At 51.0% G+C, this 20,631-nt stretch overlaps 1 protein-coding gene across 1 annotated transcript in view; it reads right to left on the reverse strand.

Moving 5' to 3' along the window:
• LOC130383256 (formin-1-like) overlaps positions 1-20,631 on the reverse strand; it is a 50,196-nt gene that overhangs the window by 14,867 nt on the left and 14,698 nt on the right. The window contains 10 exon segments of the mRNA XM_056591372.1: positions 2,654-2,774; positions 2,915-2,974; positions 3,104-3,250; positions 3,393-3,522; positions 5,278-5,366; positions 5,577-5,638; positions 9,116-9,203; positions 15,097-15,238; positions 17,374-18,233; positions 19,926-19,987. Coding sequence (XP_056447347.1) covers positions 2,654-2,774; positions 2,915-2,974; positions 3,104-3,250; positions 3,393-3,522; positions 5,278-5,366; positions 5,577-5,638; positions 9,116-9,203; positions 15,097-15,238; positions 17,374-18,233; positions 19,926-19,987 — 1,761 coding nt within the window.

Consider the following 20,631-nt stretch of genomic DNA (forward strand, 5'->3'; position numbering starts at 1 on the left):
CCAACTGCAGCACCGTCCCGCTGAATTATAGCATTATAATAGGCTGTTAGCAATGTAGAACCATCATTCTATGGATTTTGCTAGGAGTTTCAAAACGCCTTTAAGTATTTAAGGGAAACGTTCATAGTTGGTGCAATAGCAAACGACTAGCGCAATAAAAAACAAACACATTTGGTCGCTTTTCTTCTTGTTTTTTTCTTACTTTTGGTTTGGGATTCAAAGTTCGAGCGAGCGTACAGAGATACCTGCGTCGTCGTCCGGCAGTGAGAGGAGACATCGCGAGCCCCAGAGGAGGGCTCGATCCCCGCGGCCTCCAGCTCATCCCGTCGCGGGGAGAGAACAGCGCAAGGAGAGGTCAGCCCCCCGCTCCGCAAACAGGAAGCCCCATCACACCGGGATCATGTTTCTGCACAAGCCAGTGAAAGAGAGGCCAGCCAGGCGGACAGGAGTCTGCCCCGCACCCCCCCGCCGCCCCCCCCCCCCCCCCCCCCCCGAGCCCGCCGCTGACTAGACGCTGTGCGCGCACACACTGTATGCATGGTGGTGCATGTGGACACACATAGACTGTGTGTTTTGGACCCTTCACCAAGTCTCTGGGCCATAGACAATGTCTCTGGACCCTATACCAAGTCTCTGTCTCTGGATCCTAGACCAAGTCTCTGTCTCTGGACCCTATACCAAGTCTCTGTCTCTGGATCCTAGACCAAGTCTCTGTCTCTGGATCCTAGGCCAAGTTTCTGTATCTAGACCCTAGGCCAAGTTTCTGTCTCTGTACCCTAGGCCAAGTCTCTGGACTCTAGACCGAGTCTCTGCCTCTTGACCCTAGACCAAGTCTCTGTCTCTGGACCCTAGATCAAGTCTCTGGACCCTAGACCAAGTCTCTGGACCCTAGACCAAGTCTCTGGACCAGAGACCAAGTCTCTGTCTCTGGACCCTAGACCAAATCTCTGGACCCCAGACCAAGTCTCTGGACCCTAGACCAAGTCTCTGGACCCTAGACCCAGTCTCTGGACCCTAGACCCAGTCTCTGGACCCTAGACCTAGTCTCTGGAACCTCAACCCTAGACTAAGTCTCTGGACCCTGGACATCAGAAATGAGTCACTGTCGAAGCATACACCAATTCTTCTAGACCAGTCGAGGGAAGCTAAAGAAATAAGCTCCCTCCCCTGGTCTATAACAGTGAAGGGAGGGCAGGTAGTAGACAAACAACAAACAACCAAGAACCGATTATTTAAGTTGTTCCTCAACACCTTCAGATCTCTCTGTTAGCTTCTCTCCGACACCGCTGACAAGATGGATGGAGGCGATGCTGCGAGAGCGTGGTAATTAAAACCAGTTGCTCTCTCCGTGCGCTGGTTTATAATAGCCAGATATAAATATTTATCCCTGGCGGTGGGGATGGAAATGGCTCGGGAGTCACGCGGCGTGCTCATCAAACACCCAGAATCCCCCGCCGGCCCCTCTCCCCACACCCCCGCTAATTCCCTCCCCCCCCCCCCCCCCTGCCCCCGAGGATTGTTGCTCCAGACCGGGCTGGGCCATGGATCAAATGCGCCTGAACCTCGTGTTGCATTTATTGTCTTCAAGTCTTCACTTTTCTCCTAATAAACGGCTGGCGGCTTGAGGTGGGTCTGGCGTGCTTTAGTACACCCTTTGTGTTTCCCTTCTCCGCCCCCCCGCGGGTCAAAGAGGAGCGGGCTTTACCAGATCCCAGAGGCGGAGGGGAGCGGATCTAATTGCTTTCGTATGCCGTGTTATTGGTTGATTTAAATAACCGCAGACACCGAGGGCACCAGGGGCCCGCCCCCTGTAACCCCTGCCGTGGCCCGGGCCACGACTTCACTGGCTGGGGCCCGGCTTATTGACAGACCCCCTTATTGACCGGCTGGTTAGGGGGTCGGCGCCCGTCGGAGTTCGGCCCCTGACGCTGTCAGAGCCTCAGGCCAAAGCAAATGATTGCAGATTTTTTTGCCGCCCAAACGCTGTTTGCAACGCCTCGTCAATAGAATGGAATTTTCTGGCTCTTTTTTGGGGGGGGGCGGGGGTCCCCAGCTCAGATCCGAGCATTTTCGTCATTGATCTTTGAATCTGAGGAGCTGTCGTTGTTTTGATGATACGGCTTTTAAGGAATGATACAATGTTTGGAGGAGAGGCAACCCTCGGGGGTCACCCGGGGGGGGGGGGGGGGGGGCTCTGACTTGAGGGCCGGGTTCGAGGGCCCCACTCAAGGGCCTCGTTCAAGGGCCTCCGCTCGAGGGCCCCACTCAAGTGCCCCCGCTCGAGGGCCCCACTCAAGCGCCCCCGCTCAAGGGCCTCCGCTCGAGGGCCCCGCTCAAGGGCCCCTGCTCAACGGCCCCACTCAAGGGCATGAGACCAGTTGGATCTGAGACAAGTGGATGCTCTGCTTGGCAGATCCTGCTGGTCTCAGGGGCCCTCGAGCAGGGCTTTTGAGCAACACCATACGACACCAGACGCATTTACGTCTTCCTTGCTCCGGCAGTGAAAGCTCACGCTCAACATAACCACAGATGCCTGGGCCGCTGCCTCGGGCCACCGCAGGCATTGAAGTGTGAAATATCACTGCTTTGAAGCCCCAATGGTGGGAAGCAGCGGTCATACGATAGGTGATACGGTCAAAGGCACGCGTCTTACCCGTCAGCTCTCTCTTCAGCTTCCTGGCGTCCTTCGTGATATCTTCAAACTTGACCTGGGCGGCCTGGAAGAAGTCCTGTGGCTCGGGCAGAGGGAACACACTCTTGTCCGTCCCTGCATACTGGAGGTGGGGGAGACACCCAGGGGAACCAAAGGTTACACAGGTTTAATTTCCGCTAATTTTCAGATTCAATATTCCATATTCCACCCCAGTCTAACTGAACTGTTCCTCGCTCTGAGGAGTGAAACCGATGGGCATACCTCATCGAAATTGCGCAGGTAGTACGACACCACGTAGTCCACCAGACTGATGCGATTGTCCTGCAGGAGGAAACAAGACAAACAAGGTGCATTATGGTCCATAGCTCTACCAGAAGATAGACCAGGTTAAAACGTTAACGTTTCGTGGGTCGGCCGTTACAAAGGAGAGTTATGAAACGGGGGGATCACCCTGCTCTTGACGTCTTTGAGCTTGGGGAGGATCTCCAGTCCGAAGCCGTCTGCTTGGCCCCGGGTTCGGTTCCCGCCGTTCATGTAGTTCCCGAAGGCCAGCACCAGGCCAATCACCTCCCGCACACTGCTGCCCTCCAGGAGCACCTGTCACACACACAAAAAAACTTGCTTTCCACAAACACACCACAGTGTATACTCTGGTTGAACTCATTGCTGGCTAGACCATTCCCTGTGTGGTCGCCGTGGCTTAGTCCCCAGGGCTGCCTGGTGGCCAGGGCGGTCTCACCTTTGACACAGTGGAGACGATCTCCACCTTGCGACGGATGGATGCGATGCTGTCCAGGAAGGACGACTGGAAGATGATGCAGTGGGCCCGGCCCGTGAAGTCCGGAATCTGGGAAAGCTCATAGAGGAACCTGAGAGAGAGAGTGAGAGTGAGAGAGAGAGATCAAAAAAGAAAGAAAAACAGCAGGGGATGAGGAGGAGAGCGAGGAGGGGAAGAGAGGTGGAAGAGAATAGGGTGTGATGTGTTATGACAGAATTAAACAAAATGTCCCACAGGAAGAGCTATTTCAGGGGACTTTTTGGCAGGCCGCGCGCCCTCTCTACCCCCCGCCCCCCCCCCTACAGGGCCAATTTCCATGTTGCCGTCCACAGCCCCTCCAGAGTCCTACTGCGGAGCTGCTCTGCTGGGTTTGAAAGGTCCGGTCTGGGGGAGCGAGGTGGGCCAGGGGGGTGGTGGGTCCGGGTGGGAGGGGGTCACAGCGAGGGGAGAGGCAGCGAACCGGCGCGCGCAGTGATTGATCAAAGGCGTCTCAGACCTGATGCAGGGCGACTCGTGTAAACAGCGGCCGCGTCGCCGGTTGGTGTGTGTGGGGGGGGGGGGGGGGGGCAACATCCTGTGTGATCAGAACCCGCGGACGAGAGGGGGACAGAGAGACGCTGAGTGGGAGCGACTCAGGAGGACGGCGGTAGTGACAGCTCCGGTCAAACATGGAAGCAGAGGACCAGGGCAACAGTGGCGGGGCCAGCGGAGCGGCACCGCCGGGGCCCCGGGGCCTCGTTAACTGGGCCAGACTCCTTAACCCTGACAGGAAGGGGGGGGGGGGGCTGAGGGGGTCGGAGGGGTGATGATGCTGGAAGAGGAACCAACCCTCTACGTACATACGTGACTTGAGTCACACACACACACACACACACACACACACACACACACACACACACACACACACACACACACACACACACACACACACACACACACACACACACACACACACACACACACACACACAGCTTGCATGTGGTGTGTGATGTCATGTGTGGTGCATGTGAATTTTACTTCAGGAATATAAGCAGAGGCGCTGAGCACTGAAAGGCCGGGGGAATGTTTATCCGCTCCAGCGCTACATCTGATTATTATTTATATTTCTGCTAAGTGACGATGAAGGATGAGATCAGCGCTCCCATGTTTTACATTTACCTTGGTAATTAATTGGTTGGAGTTCAACACTCGAATCCATCAACATGTTGCAAGGGCCACATTAAAAGCGTGAAACAAAAAGAGTTTGTCTCGCTGAGACACAATAAACCGACACATGGAAACCCCGATGCGGTTTCCTGGTGAGTGCCGAGAAACATGTGAATGTGACTGTGGCTAATCTACAATAAAAGTTATGGACAATGTTCCAACACATGGGTGACAGATGAGTTTCCTCCCCCGAGGATACGTCACCTTTATCGACCAAAACAACAAACAATTACCCATTTTTTAATAACATATACCATGATCACTTTAGGTCAGAAATTGAAGGAATTATGAATATTTAAATACGAGTAATATGGATAAAGTAAATATGACTGAAAGGCACCCTTCAAATATAGATGCAAAATCTGGGACAGTTTAGATATCAATACGATTTGATTTGACAGCATTGTGCCATAATTATTGTATTATTTTCATCATTAATTTCCAAATTATTTCTGCTACTAAATTGTTTTTATACATCAAGTTCAGTATGAAGTTAAATCCACATTTATTAAGTGATATTATATGTAGATGAATTCAAACCGTACCAAATTAAATACAACATAATTGTAATAAATGTGGGGAATACAGGGAACACCTTTTATCTGCAAAAATAAATACATTTCTAAAAAAGCTTACTTACTGCTCCGGTTTGTCCAACAGTTTGACCTCATCTTCTTTGGAAGTCTCATAATGCTTCTTTATTCTCTCCAGCTCATCACTGGTGGCTCTCTATAACAATAATACAAACAAGATAAAAAGGTAATATTAAATATAATTTACAAGGTACATTGGGCAAATAGACAGAAAGGCAATAACAGCAAGTATCGAAATAATGCAACTGAAGGGTAAATGGCAATAGTACAGAGAAAATCTATAATATATGTATATTTTTGCCTCCAGCAATCAAGAGTGCTTTACTGGGCTCCCCCGCATACTCACATTTTCATATAACGCTTCAATGGTCTCCAAATCCACAACAGAGTTGTCCACAGTAAGAACAGCTAAAACAGTAAATATATTTATTAGAGCCATGCCGTCTTATAAAACAGAATAAATAAAAACATGTTCTTTCTAAGTTGCTGCCAAGGTTTTCACAATTAAAGCGCTACCATGGATACTCATGGTAATCATACCGTTTTAAAATTATTAACAGGTAATAACTTCTCATTCTCCAAAGGGCTGTTGCATGCGGAGGGGGGCAATCATAAAACCATAAAAAACATGGAAAAATGATCAAATGTCTGTAAGATATTATCGCACGCTTTCTTGTCAATTATAACGCCTACTTCATTGAAAGCCAATGGAAAAGTGATAAATGATTAATAAAAAATCATTAAAAAACAAGGGGTCATAAGGTCAACAAAACAATAACCCTAACCCTGACGGACAGGTGGGCCCTTCAAACCATGTCTTTAAAACGCAGCCTCGTAAACCAATAGCCCTGAACCAGGAATCGGCACAGCCAATGGGCACGCTCGCTCTAACATGTCATCAGAGCAGGCAACAGGATCAAGTGAGTACGAGGGAGACGTAAAATAATATTAATACATAAAGATGGGGTAAGGAGAGAGAGCAGGAAGGAACGGTCACATCCTTAAATACCCAAAGCCGATGGAGATTATTATTTTTTTTTTACAGGTAATATGCTTTTTATTATAGAGTGATTTAGACATGAAGGTATGGGAGAGAGAGGGGATGAACGACCCGGGGCGCTGCGGTAAGGTCTAAGCCTTGATGGTACGCGCTCTACCCTGGGGGGCTCAATGCAGAGTTCTATGGAGAATGCTGTACGTAAGAGTGTTGTATACATACCAGTCCGCTGGTGCTCCTACACTGTGTACAACACTCTTATGTACAGCATTGGCGACGGTACAAATCCCTGGGGAGAACGAGCCATGTGGGCCAGAGCTCTGTTCCTACATCTTATTAGAGTGGATTATACACTCCATCAGCCGTGCATCCGCCAATCACACACCAGATGGGGAGCAGGGGGGGGGGTGCTGGGGGTGTCTAGCGTGAACAAGCAGGGCAGCCCTGAAGGTGGGTTATGTGGCTTGGGTGGGGGATATCTCTCCACACCCTCAGATCAAAGCCTGCCAACATCACGCTCACTCAACGACTTGGCTGTATGTGGGGGGGGGGGGGGGGAAAAGAGAGAGAGAGAGAGAGAGAGAGAGAGAGAGAGAGAGAGAGAGAGAGAGAGAGAGAGAGAGAGAGAGAGAGAGAGAGAGAGAGAGAGAGAGAGAGAGAGAGAGAGAGAGAGAGAGAGAGAGAGAGAGAGAGAGAGAGAGAGAGAGAGAGAGAGAGAGAGAGAGAGAGAGAGAGAGAGAGAGATGCATCTGTATGCGTGCGTGCATGAATGTGTGCGTACATGCGTTTGTATGCGTGCGAATTGCGTGTGCACGTGTGTGCGAGCGCCTGGGTGTGTGCGCGCGCGCCTGGGTGTGTGCGTGCGCGCCTGGGTGTGTGCGCGCGCTTGTCTGGGTGTGTGCGCGCACGCCTGGGTGTGTGCGCGCGCTTGTCTGGGTGTGCGCGCGCTTGTCTGGGTGTGTGCGCGCGCGCCTGGGTGTGTGCGCGCGCTTGTCTGGGTGCATGCATGAGAGCACATGTGTGCGCGTGTGCTGTGAAGCAAGGCGTCAGGGAGGGCAGCCCCTCGCCCTTGAACCACGGTGGCCTTTGGGGGTCCCCAGGACCTCAGGTTTAGGGGCCAGTTGACCCTCCCTCTCTCCCTTCACCCCCCCCACTCTGTAAAAGCCCTGGCAGCTCCAGCCTCTCCCCCTCCCTCCCTAGTAGCTCTCATAACATTACATGTCCCATGTCCTTTTAATTTGGCCACAAAAGGGCAGGCAAGCAGGCGTGCCCCGGGACCTGGGCCCTTAGAAGTGCTTATTAAGGTGCCGTCCTTCATTGTCAGATTCTAATTGTCCATTTCACCTACACCTCCCATTAAGGCTCGAGAGGTGCCCACACGCTGAGAACACCGCCACTTTTATAGGGCTTCTCCTACCGCCGCCACACACACACACACACACACACACACACACACACACACACACACACACACACACACACACACACACACACACACACACACACACACACACACACACACACACACAAAATAACAAGTGAAACAAGGCAAAGAAAAAAAAAAGGAGGAAAGAAAAAGGAAAAGGAAAAGGAAAAAAAGGGGTCATCTGGTCTGTTCTGTTTTGGCTTGGGCTCGTGGTTAGGGCTTTTCTTTGTGTGTTTGTGCGTGCCTGCCTGTGTGTGTGCGTGCGTTTTATGTGGTTGCGCAGTGTCTGCTAACTGTGAAAGGTGGATTTATACGCGCTCACATCATTAACGGGGTGTCGCTCCCATTAGGCCTGTGGAAACCGTCACTGGCTACAATAAACAGATCGCCTGGCCGCGTGCTCAGACTAGCAGGCGGCAGACGCTCACCGCCACAGTCCAACGACCCGGCCCCCGCGCTGCTGCCTGTGTCCCCAGCACCACCATTATGTGTTTACCACACACAAAATTGCACACACACACACACACACACACACACACACACATATATACATGTGCACACACACACACACACACACACACACACACACACACGTGCATACACACAAACACGCACACAAGCACACGCATGCACAGTACACGCACGTCTGCATTTTCCACGGAAAAGCCATGTGTAATCATTCCATGCGGTGCCTCCGTCGCCCGTCTGCCTCGGAGATTACGATGCGACTCTGATTTGATTTTAACCAGGGTAGGACAGACCTGGGAACGTCCCCGGGAGCCCTGATCCTAATCCAATGTTTCCGTATCAGAGGGACAAACGACCCCCCCCCACCTCCATTTTCTCCTGCTAGTTAGAAATGTGAAAATAAAAAAAATAAAAAATGTCTGTGTTCCCTACGCAGCCGTGTTAATAATTCATAATAATCTACCGTTGCCCAGATTAACAGAGCGCCTCCGAAACTCAAGCCTGCGTCCTGTCACGACCCCTCCACGTCACATGGTGAAAAGAAGGGGGAGCTCATATATTCAGTTTACTACCGCTCTACCTCAACGCTTCCTTGCTAGAAAGCAATGAAAGTGATGTCCAGCTCTGCTCATGTTGTCAGACAGTCCAGGACTCCCGACCCCCCAACCACCACCACCACCTTTGCCCGGGACTGTTTGACAAAAGAAGCAGAGCTGGACATCTCTTTCAAAGAGATGGAGGGGAGAGGGATAGAAGGGTGGGATGAGTGAGTGAGTGAGTGAGTGAGTGAGTGAGTGAGTGAGTGAGTGAGTGAGTGAGTGAGTGAGTGAGTGAGTGAGTGAGTGAGTGAGTGAGTGAGTGAGTGAGTGAGTGAGTGAGTGAGTGAGTGAGTGGGCTGAGATGTATCGAGAGGGAGAAAGTGAAGGAGGGATAGAGGGAGAGAGGAACGGGAGGGAGGCAGGGAGGCAAGGGAGGGGGGGCCACTTGTCCTAACCGTGTTGGATGTCCTTCATCTCCAGATGCAGGCTGGATATGAGGATGCCCACGGCCTGAGATCTCTTCCCATCCAGTAATTTGATGATCTGTGCGGGGGCAGGAATCAATTTATTATTCATAGGAGTCATTAGAAAGTATAACATGATTAACTATCATAATGATTTACATACGAGAATTACAACCTACATTAAGGTTGCAAACAACTAAATAATTGTTTAAAATAGTGATGTGTAATATTTCAACTAGCTCGTAGCTTAAAATAACCCGGGCGTATCTGTGATCAATGCTGATCGAAGGTCATTCCCATAATTGTACCAATAAAATCCCATCCAATACATTTGAATTTAGATATGCTACAATAAAAAATGCTGGCCAGCCCAGTACCTCTTTTTGTTTACAAGAATCAACACTCCCAAAGGCCCTCCCACTACTCAGCCAATCGAGCTAGGATAGTTCTGTCACACAGCTGCACAGCCAATTAGAGTGGACAGAACCCCAGTAATGGGAGGGGCTTCATCTTAAAAACCTCTAACTTTAAAAGCATCAACAACAATGAGGTAAGAGACACACACACATTGACTCCCATGCATACAGTTCTCACACACACACACACGCACATACCATCACAATATCATGTCACAGCGAAAAAGTACAAAGGGCTCCAAACATGGCGCCATAAAAAGACAGTCTCAGAGAAAAGAAAAAGAAAAAAAGGGGGGGCAGGGGGGTTGTTTTTTATAACAAACTATAAATTCACAGCATTTTTATATGTGCCCTACACATGGCCGCAATTACTTATGACTGCATTCAGCCATAAAGCCAGAGAGCGTTGTTTGGCAAGCCGAAGGGCCGCTCTAAAACTTAATGCGTTGGGCTTCTTCATTAGGCTATCGCGGCGCGCAACGCTACTGGGGCCCGGGCCGCCGGGGCCCGGGGAGCGGGGCCCTTAGAAGTGGGTATTGCATTACCGGGCGTTAGTGGGGGCCATGCTGCTCCGAGCTCCATTATACCTGGATCACCGGGGATCTCTCACTCTGCGGACCAGAGACGGCGAGCTGGCCCACCAAGGCTCCCCCTCCCCCTCCCCCTCCCCCCACGTCCCCCCTGTCCCCAGCCCGACACCTCTAGTTAACCACTTTGGAAGTGACCGCACTAAAACAACCACGACAACTAAAAAAACAACGTAGCCCCCCCCCCCCCGCTCGAGAACCCTCCAATTAGGCGAGGCGGCTGACTTAACGAGCAGGGACAGGGCGAATGGCGGACCGCTGGCCTCACAGTTCACACCGTGCAGCCGAGGCGGCTGGGAGTTCTGCTGCCAGGGTGATGCTGATGCTGCCATAGGCAACCGGCGTAGAGGACGACCAATAGATAACAGCAGCGCCCCCCTGTGGATCAGAAGGGGTACTCTCCAAACCCGCAACTTAATATCTAACTCCCTGTGTGCCAATACTCAATTATTAATAAAACTGAATATATCTGGCGCCAAGGGCCCAAATAACTCCCCAGAGTGGGATAACATTGAGGAGGAGAGGTGGGAGGAAGAGAGACACACAAGTAGAGAGGACAAGGCGAGCGAGAGAGAGAGAGAGAGAGGGAGACAGTGGTTTGAGATGCAGCAGGTGGCTGATGTTAGTGCAGATTGGCTGAGGGCAACAGGTTCAGAGAACCGGGGATAGTTTACACAGAAGAGGCTGCGCGGCCAACCTGCTTGCTGGTGCCTGTCTGTCTGCCTGCCTGACTGCGTCGTACCAGAGTCGGAGCGCAGTACCAGGACTTATCAGGGGGGGGGGGGGGGGGGGGGGGGGAGGAGCTTCTCGTGTGATGCGTCCGCCCGCCTGAGCGGTCATCTCGGCCCCGCTGGTGTTAATCCTACACCCACACTCGCGCGTCATTTCCCGACACCTCAACTATGCTTTTAATAAACTCTGGGTGAGAGCTCATAACTCATCCACCCCAAACAGCATGACTTTCAAACTGCCTCAAGCCACTGTTTGTTTAAAGTACCAAACGGCAACGTGTAAACTGGACCGGGACGTGGGCGGTGGGAAATATGTGCCGCCTCTTCCTCATTGTGTTTTGAAAGCAAAACACCCACACGCATGTGTACACACACACACACACACACACACACACACACACACACACACACACACACACACACACACACACACACACACACACACACACACACACACACACACACACACACACACACACACACACACAGATGTGTGGATTGCTTCTGTGAGTGATTGTGTATCTGTTTGCATAGCTTAACGTTTCACCCCCTTATCAGCATCTTCTTCCTCCCTTTCATCCTAATTCAGGTTGGGGAGGACGAGGAGGGGAGATAGGTAGGGAGGGGTGACGTTTCTTTTCTATGTTAGCATTAATTTGAGGCGATGCTTGTAATCAGGGAACTGCACAAATGTAACAAAGATTTGCTTTTAATCAGATGCTTGTAATCAGGGAACTGTAAAACTGTACAATTGTAACAAAGATTTGGTTTTAAGCAAATGATTACAAGCATCGCCTCAAATTAATGTTAACATAGAAAAAAAACGTTGCCCCTCCATCCACCCCTCCCTACCTCTATCCATCTCCCCTCCTCATCCTCCCCAACCTGAATGCGCCGGCATGCGCCTAGTTCCAGCTCCGCACACTACAGCCCCCCCCCCCCACACCCAAACCCTTCCCGATCTTCTCTGGTTGCCTCCCCCACGGCCCGTGGAGTGAAGCCACATGCCTGCAATTATACCCCAGCTCAGGTCAGCCCTGGGTGGGAGGGTGGGAGGGTGGGAGGGTGGGGGACGGAGACGGAGAGAGAGGGCTGTCACCCAGCTTTGATATGGTAATCAGCGGAGAACTAAAAAGACACGCGAGTAAACAAGTGCTTTGATTTTTCCCCCGTTTCACACGTGATAAAGATTAACTGTAGAATGCGTGTAGGCATAGTCTCTCCCCGGCTCCGCTCCTGCGTGTTGAGGGGAATGGTATGCGAGCGAGTGCGGGGAGGGAGGGAGGGAGGCGTGTATGCATAATGTGCAGACATTTCCCCTCCATCCCGTCCCCTTCTTCAGTGCTGAGCGACGGCCGGGCCCGGAGGCTCCGACACGATCTGGCAACACTTTCCCACGAGGCCGGGTCAGAAGCGATCGAGACTCTAGTGTCGCTGGGCATGAGAAACACGCTCACACACACGCTGACACACACACGCTGACACACACGCTGACACACACACACACACACACACACACACACACACACACACACACACACACACACACACACACACACACACACACACACACACACACACACACACACACACGATTGATGTTCTTCTGACCCACTTCTCGAGGTCACGTCAAACGCGAAATACGTTCCAATTCTATGAGGAGAAGACGGGACTGTAGATCAATCGATTGATCATCAGACTGAAACAAATAGCAACACAAACACTCAAAACACACACAATCACAAACAGATTCACATACACTTATACAACACAAAGCAAATGCGGGAAGCAAATCCAGACCCACAAACACATGCAAGATAAAAACAGCATTTTTCTCTCCCCGACAACTCGGGTGTGTGTGTGTGTGTGTGTGTGTGTGTGTGTGTGTGTGTGTGTGTGTGTGTGTGTGTGTGTGTGTGTGTGTGTGTGTGTGTGTGTGTGTGTGTGTGTGTGTGTGTGTGTGTGTGTGTGTGTGTGTGTGTGTGTGTGTGTGTGTGTCTGCTGTTGCGAGAGAGACCAGATGTCCTCCTCACTTCCACAGATTACAGCGTCCGTCTGTACTTGATGACATGCATTTCCTTTCCCTCAACCCCTCCCTCAACCCAACTATCCCCATCCCCATCCCCCGGCTGGTCCTCAAAGACACCTCCATGTCATCGCACAACATCCACCATCATCATCACCCTGATCAACATCTTTCCCGTTGGTTCCCCTTGCGTCATCCGCTTCCCACCCCCAGCCCCTCTAACCATGTTCCCCGAGGGGGGGGCTCTCACGAAGGACCGCCTGGAGCGGATCACTCAGATTTAGCGTTATTGGCAAGCGATGGTGACAGACAGACAGAGCGAGAAAGAGGGCAGTACATTCAGTCTCATGGGTTTAGCAGAGAGAGAAGGAGCGGAAGAGCGAGAGAGAGAGAGAGCTTTCTGACAGAGGGATACCCGTTTCCGTTACGTATCGGATCTCGCTTTGTCAAATTCCTCGTCATTTGCTCATTCTCCTGGTCGCTGTTGTGGTTACTCTAATCGTGTTCGTATTCTTTGAGCTCTCCGGGTTAACTGGCGTACACAGCGTATAGGAAGTGAGAGAATGGAAATTGTGTTGCTGTAGACGCGACAATTCATGATCCCCATCACAGCCTATACAAACCCCTCTTCCGCCCCCACAAACATCCCTCCTTCTCTTCCTCCTTTAACAACCCTTCGTGCGCCCCTCCAGACTCCTGGGAGGTCAGCGCTATCTGCTGTGTGATTCAGAGGAGAGTGCGTCCGCCCGAATGAATCATTTAGAAACGCGTGGTTCCGCCAAGGGAGCTGAAAAACAACTGCACAATTTTTACGTATCAATTCTCGTTTTTTTGGTGGTGGGTAATTATGATGAGCTGGACTGCCATTGTACTGGAAAGAATGAGACTGGGCTCCTGACAGAAGGCTGGCCACACACACACACACACACACACCCACCCACCCACCCACACACCCACACACCCACACACCCACACACACACACACACACACACACACACACACACACACACACTAAATAACTGTTGGCTTGAGTCGAGTTTCAAGAAATTAGAGACACAACACGTTCTTCACAAAATAGCTGTATACTCTGTGCCGAGTGTCCTTGAGTTTGAACGAGTATATCAGGGTGGTTAGGCATTTTAAGGGGGTGATGTAAGGCAGTTGGCAGGACGCGTGTCTGTGGTTATCAAGAGTTGGATCTAATGTTTCGCTTTTGAAGATCGCTGGTTAAGAATGACCAGACTGGATGGATCATTCAGAGACGCACGCACACGCACACGCACACACACAGTGTGGCCCTTCGGAGTGCTGCGGAGCCCGATTGATCCGAGGAGGGGGACGTGTATGGATCGGGGGAGGACAGTCTGGCCCACAGGCTGAGCCTCGACAGTCTGGACGCCAGACTAGGAGCAGCGGGGGCCGCTGGAGGGCTGACGATGCTCTGGCCGCAGCAGAGCTTAGTGCAGTGCTGCACTATTGGACTCCACCAGCCGTCGGCGCTTTGGTAGGCAGGCAGGGGGTCTAGGGGGCCGATCGACTGTCACATCCCCCTTCATGAGCACCAGTATAGGGTGTGGGGGAATCACACCCTACAGGAACGGCTACGTGAAGACACAAAAATGTTGTCTATAAGAGCTCTCTGAAAGCTTTAGGAATAATTAAAAGGACCATGACATTAAAGGGGCGGCGTGTGAAGTGATGCGCAGCCACACTGGGAGGTCTCCGGAGAGGAGGAGAGAGACCTTCCTTTCGATTGGCTCCGCACCCTGACCAACTTGGGAGGGCCGGCAGTCTCCATTAAGAAACCAAATCACCCTCCTCCTGGCTTACTACTGTACTTTTCCCGGCGTCGTGACGTGACCGAATGTGGCAGCTCTCATAACGTCAGTGAAAACAGACACAGATACCCTTCTTATTGTTGGCCCCGGCGCTGCGACCACCCCCACTTCAGCAGAAATTAAGTGATTGACCGAGGGCTCAGCGGGTCTCTCAACGCCGACGGTTCAGCTCAGACTTCAAACGGCGGAACTTAAGGCCAAAAACACAAGACTGGATCTTTTCTCCCTCCAAACACTTCGGCCCCAACCCCCCTGGCCTATCACACGGCTGCGCCACACAGAACGACCAGGAACCTTCAGAGGAGACCCTGTTGCTGCGGGAGAGGGGGGGGGGGGGGGGGGGGTCTCAGCAACACAGTGTATGTTTGCATACCTTCTTGGTTTTGGCCTTCTTCTCGTAGGCGTCAGACAGGGGCTTCTTCTTGGGCTGCAGGGTGGCCTTGGAGAAGAGCTCCTCGAACTCCCCGGTGTCTACGAGGTCGGGTTCCTCCAGGGAGCCCCACAGCGTGTTGTTGCTGGAGACACACACAGAGAGACAGGGTTTCAGTCAGCGGTACACTACGCATCATGGTTTAACTTTAAAAGACATTAAAGAAATAGCGAGGCTACCATAAGCGGGGACCAATTGGTCATGGATATATGGAAAAAGTAACAAGGGCTTTGGTTGTTTGAAACGCTATTTGCTGTCAGCTAGAGACATAAACAAACGGGGCCATCTATTTGTCGTGGTTTATTTGATGCTAACTCGTTCTGCCTGACTGTTTATTTCCATTTTCCAGTTTGGTGTTCATCAGAAAGTTGGCCTTGACACACGCTCAACCAAAGTCACTTTCCTGGTTCCTAATTAAGCGTTATCTACTAACTGGGCAATGTAAACATGAAACAAGTCACTCTTTGGGTTTCAGCTGTCCGTTAAGGGCTGTTTTTACCCTTAAAAGAGCATTTTGGGAAAATGAGTAAGGCACAGGAAGCCATGTTGTGGCTCGCCGGTTGCCGGGTAACGTGGAAAAAAAAGCAAACAGAAGCAGAAGACAAAGATGACCCAAGCGAGGTGGAACTCAGGAGTTTAGAGTTGCTCTTCTGCGCTCTCGCTCGCTCTCGTTTTCCACACATGAATCCAGAAAATAACGTGACGCAGCGAGACAATGGAGCATGCACACCTGCTCAGCGTGTGTGTATTTATCACAAAGCAAAACTTTATCAAATTGAACCAATAACAGTTCAAAACGCCCCGCCCCAACACATTGATGTGGATGCATCATTAACATCTTGTATAAAAGCGATTAGTACACAAGACTTTTGCAATTAAACGTGTTTAGCGTTGAACCGCACATGGGAGATTGTCTCATCATACTGTGCACCAGATTAATACTCGTGGGGGGGTCTGTGTCCTCGTGAAATTTACACCCAATCAAAAGTTATGTATACAAATCTGTCCTGATCAATTGAAAACAAACATAGCTTTCCTAATATTGAACCGTTCCTATCCCGTTGTTTTACTTCGGCCTTAAAGTACATATTTTCGCCCTTTAGTCACAAGGTCCGCTGAAAATAAACAACGTTTAACAAGGAAAAGGGGTTTGGGATGGTGAGCGGAGCACAACAACACAGGCTTGGCCGACGCATCAAAGACCCAAACACCAGAACAATCAGGTCTCCTGCCAGGGAATCAGTCGGGGTCAGGGCAGGGAGAACTGGTTCTGCTTTCTGCTGGCGCTCGCTTCACACTGGCAAAGGCATTCATCTGTGGCTTCCCCTATCCAAGGACATGATGATAAATGCAGAGTCTGAAGACAAAAAAGCCCTCCTTTCTTTGATTTCACACCGCGCCTCCCAAACGGACCGCTCTACGGCTTCAGAGACTAAGCAAACCACAGAGGCAGCCTAGCCCCGCATGGAAAAACTGATTTATCCTTCAATCCCACAAACGCTTTCCCCATGAGACAACGCTTTTCTAATTGATCGGACAAGTCCTCCTGACGGCTTTTGGACTCCCTCCTCTAATCCTCACTCTCCCCAGTCTCGGCCTGCACCCCCAATACTGCACTAGTGCAGCGTACGCATCGGTTAGTTGATCCGGCTACAGTTAAACATACGACCCATTTTATGCCCCTTTAACTCACCTACCCCCCCCCCCCCCCCCCTCACCCTGTACTGTAACATTTATTGCTCAACTGAAACTGCTTTTGGCCCCTTGAATATATCAGGCCCTACCACCACAAACCTGGACGAGCGAGGAAAGCGAGAGCGAGAGCGAGAGAGAGAGAGAGAGAGAGAGAGAGAGAAACCACAGTCTACTCTCTCCCTTCCTCTTTTTAATACAACCAGGCCATAAAGCCGGAGGCCTGGCTACCAGAGGCAGCGACCACAGCCACTGTAAATGGACTGGATAATCCACTTACAATCACACAAGCAGTGTCAACGGATGGCCCTGGGAGGGCAAGAGTCTCTTCTTCCCGGTGGGGCGCTTGTAACAAAAAAGGAAAGACGGGCATACTGGGAACCAGCTAGAGGAACATTCAAATCTAGAAGCAGGACACACACACACCCTGTGGGAGTTGACGTCTAGTTAATAGAACACTACAGTGGTGAAGGGATCATGCCTGCGGTCAAAGAGGTTAAAGGAGTACTTGTCAGCGTTGGGACTCACTTGTTGTCCTGGATCTGTATCCGGGTCCAGTACAGGGGCTTCATGGGGCAGGCCGGCTCCACGCTGGGCTTCCGCGGGGCCTTCTCCACCTTCGGAGTGTAGCCACCCATGGGAGGTGGGGGTGGTTGGCCGGAGCCCGGTGGTGGGGGAGGAGGTGGCGGACCCATTCCAGGGAATGGAGGCGGGGGTGGAGGGCCACCGCCGGGGAGAGGTGGTGGGGGTGGAGGTCCAGCGCCTGGGAGAGGTGGGGGCGGAGGTGGGGGTGGAGGTCCAGCGCCTGGGAGAGGTGGGGGCGGAGGTGGGGGTGGAGGTCCAGCGCCTGGGAGAGGTGGGGGCGGAGGTGGGGGTGGAGGTCCAGCGCCTGGGAGAGGTGGGGGCGGGGGAGGGGGTGGAGGTCCAGCGCCGGGGAGGGGTGGGGGTGGAGGTGGTCCGGGAAATCTCATGTGTCCCGGCAACGGAGGAGGGGGGGGTGGTGCGAGGTGGCCTGGCAAGGGTGGCGGCGGTGGCGGCGGCGGCGGCGGTCCAGGTGCCGCCCCGGCCCCGATGCCAAGCGGGAGTGCGTCCAGGGTCAGCCTGCGGGGTATGTGCTGCTGGCCGGGGCTCACGGCGGGGCCCTCGTCGGGGGACTTGAGGAAGCACTCCCGGTCGGTCTGCACGCAGACGTTGCGGAAGGACTTGGGCGGCGACGGCGGCGGCGGCAGCTCGTCCTCCGTGGAGACGCAGGCCTCGCGCAGCTCCACGCCGGCCTTGAGGGCGCCCCGCGGGCCGTCCCTCTCCAGCCGGGCCGCGACACCCTCCAGGCGGGACACCGACACGGCGTGCTCTCCCCGCAGCTGGAAGGTCTGGAGCTCAAAGTCTGCCTGTGGGAGGGAGCGGCGGGACACGGGAACGACGGGAACGGGGATGGAAACGTTTGGGTCACGTGGATGGAAACATTTTCATGCACAAGTAACTACGTCCACTTTTTTTTTGCAGTGTAGATCGCCACTGTGACGAATAAATAAAGAGGAAAACAAACGAAAGGAACGGCGTAATTCATGACATGTCGCCTGCACTTGATGTGTTGCCAATGTTACAATAACATAATGAAAATTCAATAAGTCCACTGTTTATGGGACATTTCAAACAACAAAAAAGGTCCAATCAAAGCAAAGTATTGATTTGAGAGACGGGGAAGAGGAGAAAGAAGACCAAGTCCTTTTGAAATTAATCTTACACATGATCGTTGTTAGTGTGCGGTGGGGTTTAGAAAGGGAATTAGGCACGTTCTCTTTCCTTTTCTTGTGGCCAAAATACATGCATGAGAAGCCCATGCCGTTTGATTCAACAGGGCCCTCTGAAAAATACATCTGTCACTGTCACTTTTTCTCTCTGCCATAAGTTGAGCCCAATTTGGCAGCGAGAGAAAACACACCAAACCAATCGTGGGGGGAAAAACATAAATAAAACGCACTACCCCTGGAAGTTGGGACATAGAAGCGAAAGTCCTAGCTACAGCTTTCAGTGTGTCCCTGAGTCTGTGAGACACTAGGCTGCCTGACAGACAGAGACTTGGGGATGAAGTTTGGAGGTTGGTGAGGTGACTGTACGCAAAGGCAACTGTCTGGGTTAGGATGGGAAGCAATCATAAAAACGGGACGCTTCGTGAAAGTGACATCTGCGAGTCATAACGTCACACAGCAAAGTATTTCTTTCTTATAAACTAATTGTTTATAAGAAAGGAATTCGGGATATTGGACATGCATGTCACGGCTTAGTATCACATGTGCATTGGTCGTTTCAATATGCTGTTTACTGTTGGGTGTTTTTATAACTGTACGGTCTCAGAAAACATGAAAGAAAGAGAACAGAAATGTAATTGATTAGACCGTGACTTTGTGGTTATAAATGGTACATCAGAACGAACGATTGGTACAGAAATATCTCCAAATGTGTTCCAGTGACAAGTTGTTGTATTGTCGGCCAATGTTTGTCATAACTCACTTGATTATTCATAGCCTTGGTATCAAAATATGCTATTATTCTGAAAAGTATGGTTACACGGTAGAAAAAAAGAAAATGACAGGAAGACCAACGAATAACAACAACAAGCCAACCTAAGAGAATGCCAGGCGGTGGTATAAACTGCAGGTCTCCTCCGTAGAGGGTCTGACTGCCCTACTGCGTCTGCTGCTCATCTGCAATGCATTCCCTGATTTCATGCTTACTTAGTGCCATCTGGTGTTTGGTAAAGAAAACTGCTCGACTTGGCTTGATTTTACCCACGCATCCTTTTAATAAAAAATAACAAACTTCATGTATTGAAATTTAAAATCCAACTGTTGATTAAGTAATCCCCCCTTTAGTGCTTTTCCTTTGCTTGACCTTTAATTTGACTGTTCCTATTCGGCTTCTTTTGTGCCAACGTAAAGCACAAATACCATAACGTGAACCCATCTTTAAACGGTTTCAAATACAACTTGTCACACGAGTATTGCATTCTCATTCTAATGAATTACTGCTTTTGCCAATGGCGCAAACACACACATTGTGTAATTATTGTGATAACTCACGTGCAACTTCTCCATCTCTTCCTTGCATTCTCTCTTCAGCTGCAAGAGGGCAGCCTGGTGCTCTGAAACGAGTCAGGAGGAGAAGACTTGGGATTACCCCGCATACTGGAAGCATAAACTAACCCCATAAGCCTTCTAGGACTTACATGTGGATGTGTGATGAAAATTCAGGAAGCTGAATTTCTCATCATCCGTGTTGACTTGCAGGATACATTTAGTTTGCCTAGCAAAACCAACTTGTGTAACTTGTATCTGGTGAAAGCGTCTTCTGTTCAGCTATTAAATGTCTTCTCTGGAGCTCTGCCACTTACAGTCACTTAAAACAATCCAACACTTTGATCCATTGAGGAACATAAATTAAAGTTTAAATTAAAGTCAAACTTTATTCTACTGGCTTTTTCAAAAACTTTTCATGACTCAGGGCTGCACCTAGCTAGCATTATTATTACAACACTGTTTGTTCCACACAGCCATCAGGGACCTTTCGTCTGCTTTTTTTCGGATCAAGTGGCATGGTGCCGGCTTTCATATTCAAACAATGCATTTTTCCTTCCTAACTCAATCAACCCATTAGCCAAATCTCCATCTCCATCTCCCTTCCGACATGCAAGTATGCAAGAAATGTGGTCGGTTGTGAATGCCATAATCGTGTTATCTTTCCACACAGAGCCATTCATCTTGTGACTACGAGATGATGGTTTCCTTA

Source organism: Gadus chalcogrammus, chromosome 5 (assembly GCF_026213295.1).
Source record: "Gadus chalcogrammus isolate NIFS_2021 chromosome 5, NIFS_Gcha_1.0, whole genome shotgun sequence".
Taxonomy (NCBI): Eukaryota; Metazoa; Chordata; class Actinopteri; order Gadiformes; family Gadidae; genus Gadus; species Gadus chalcogrammus.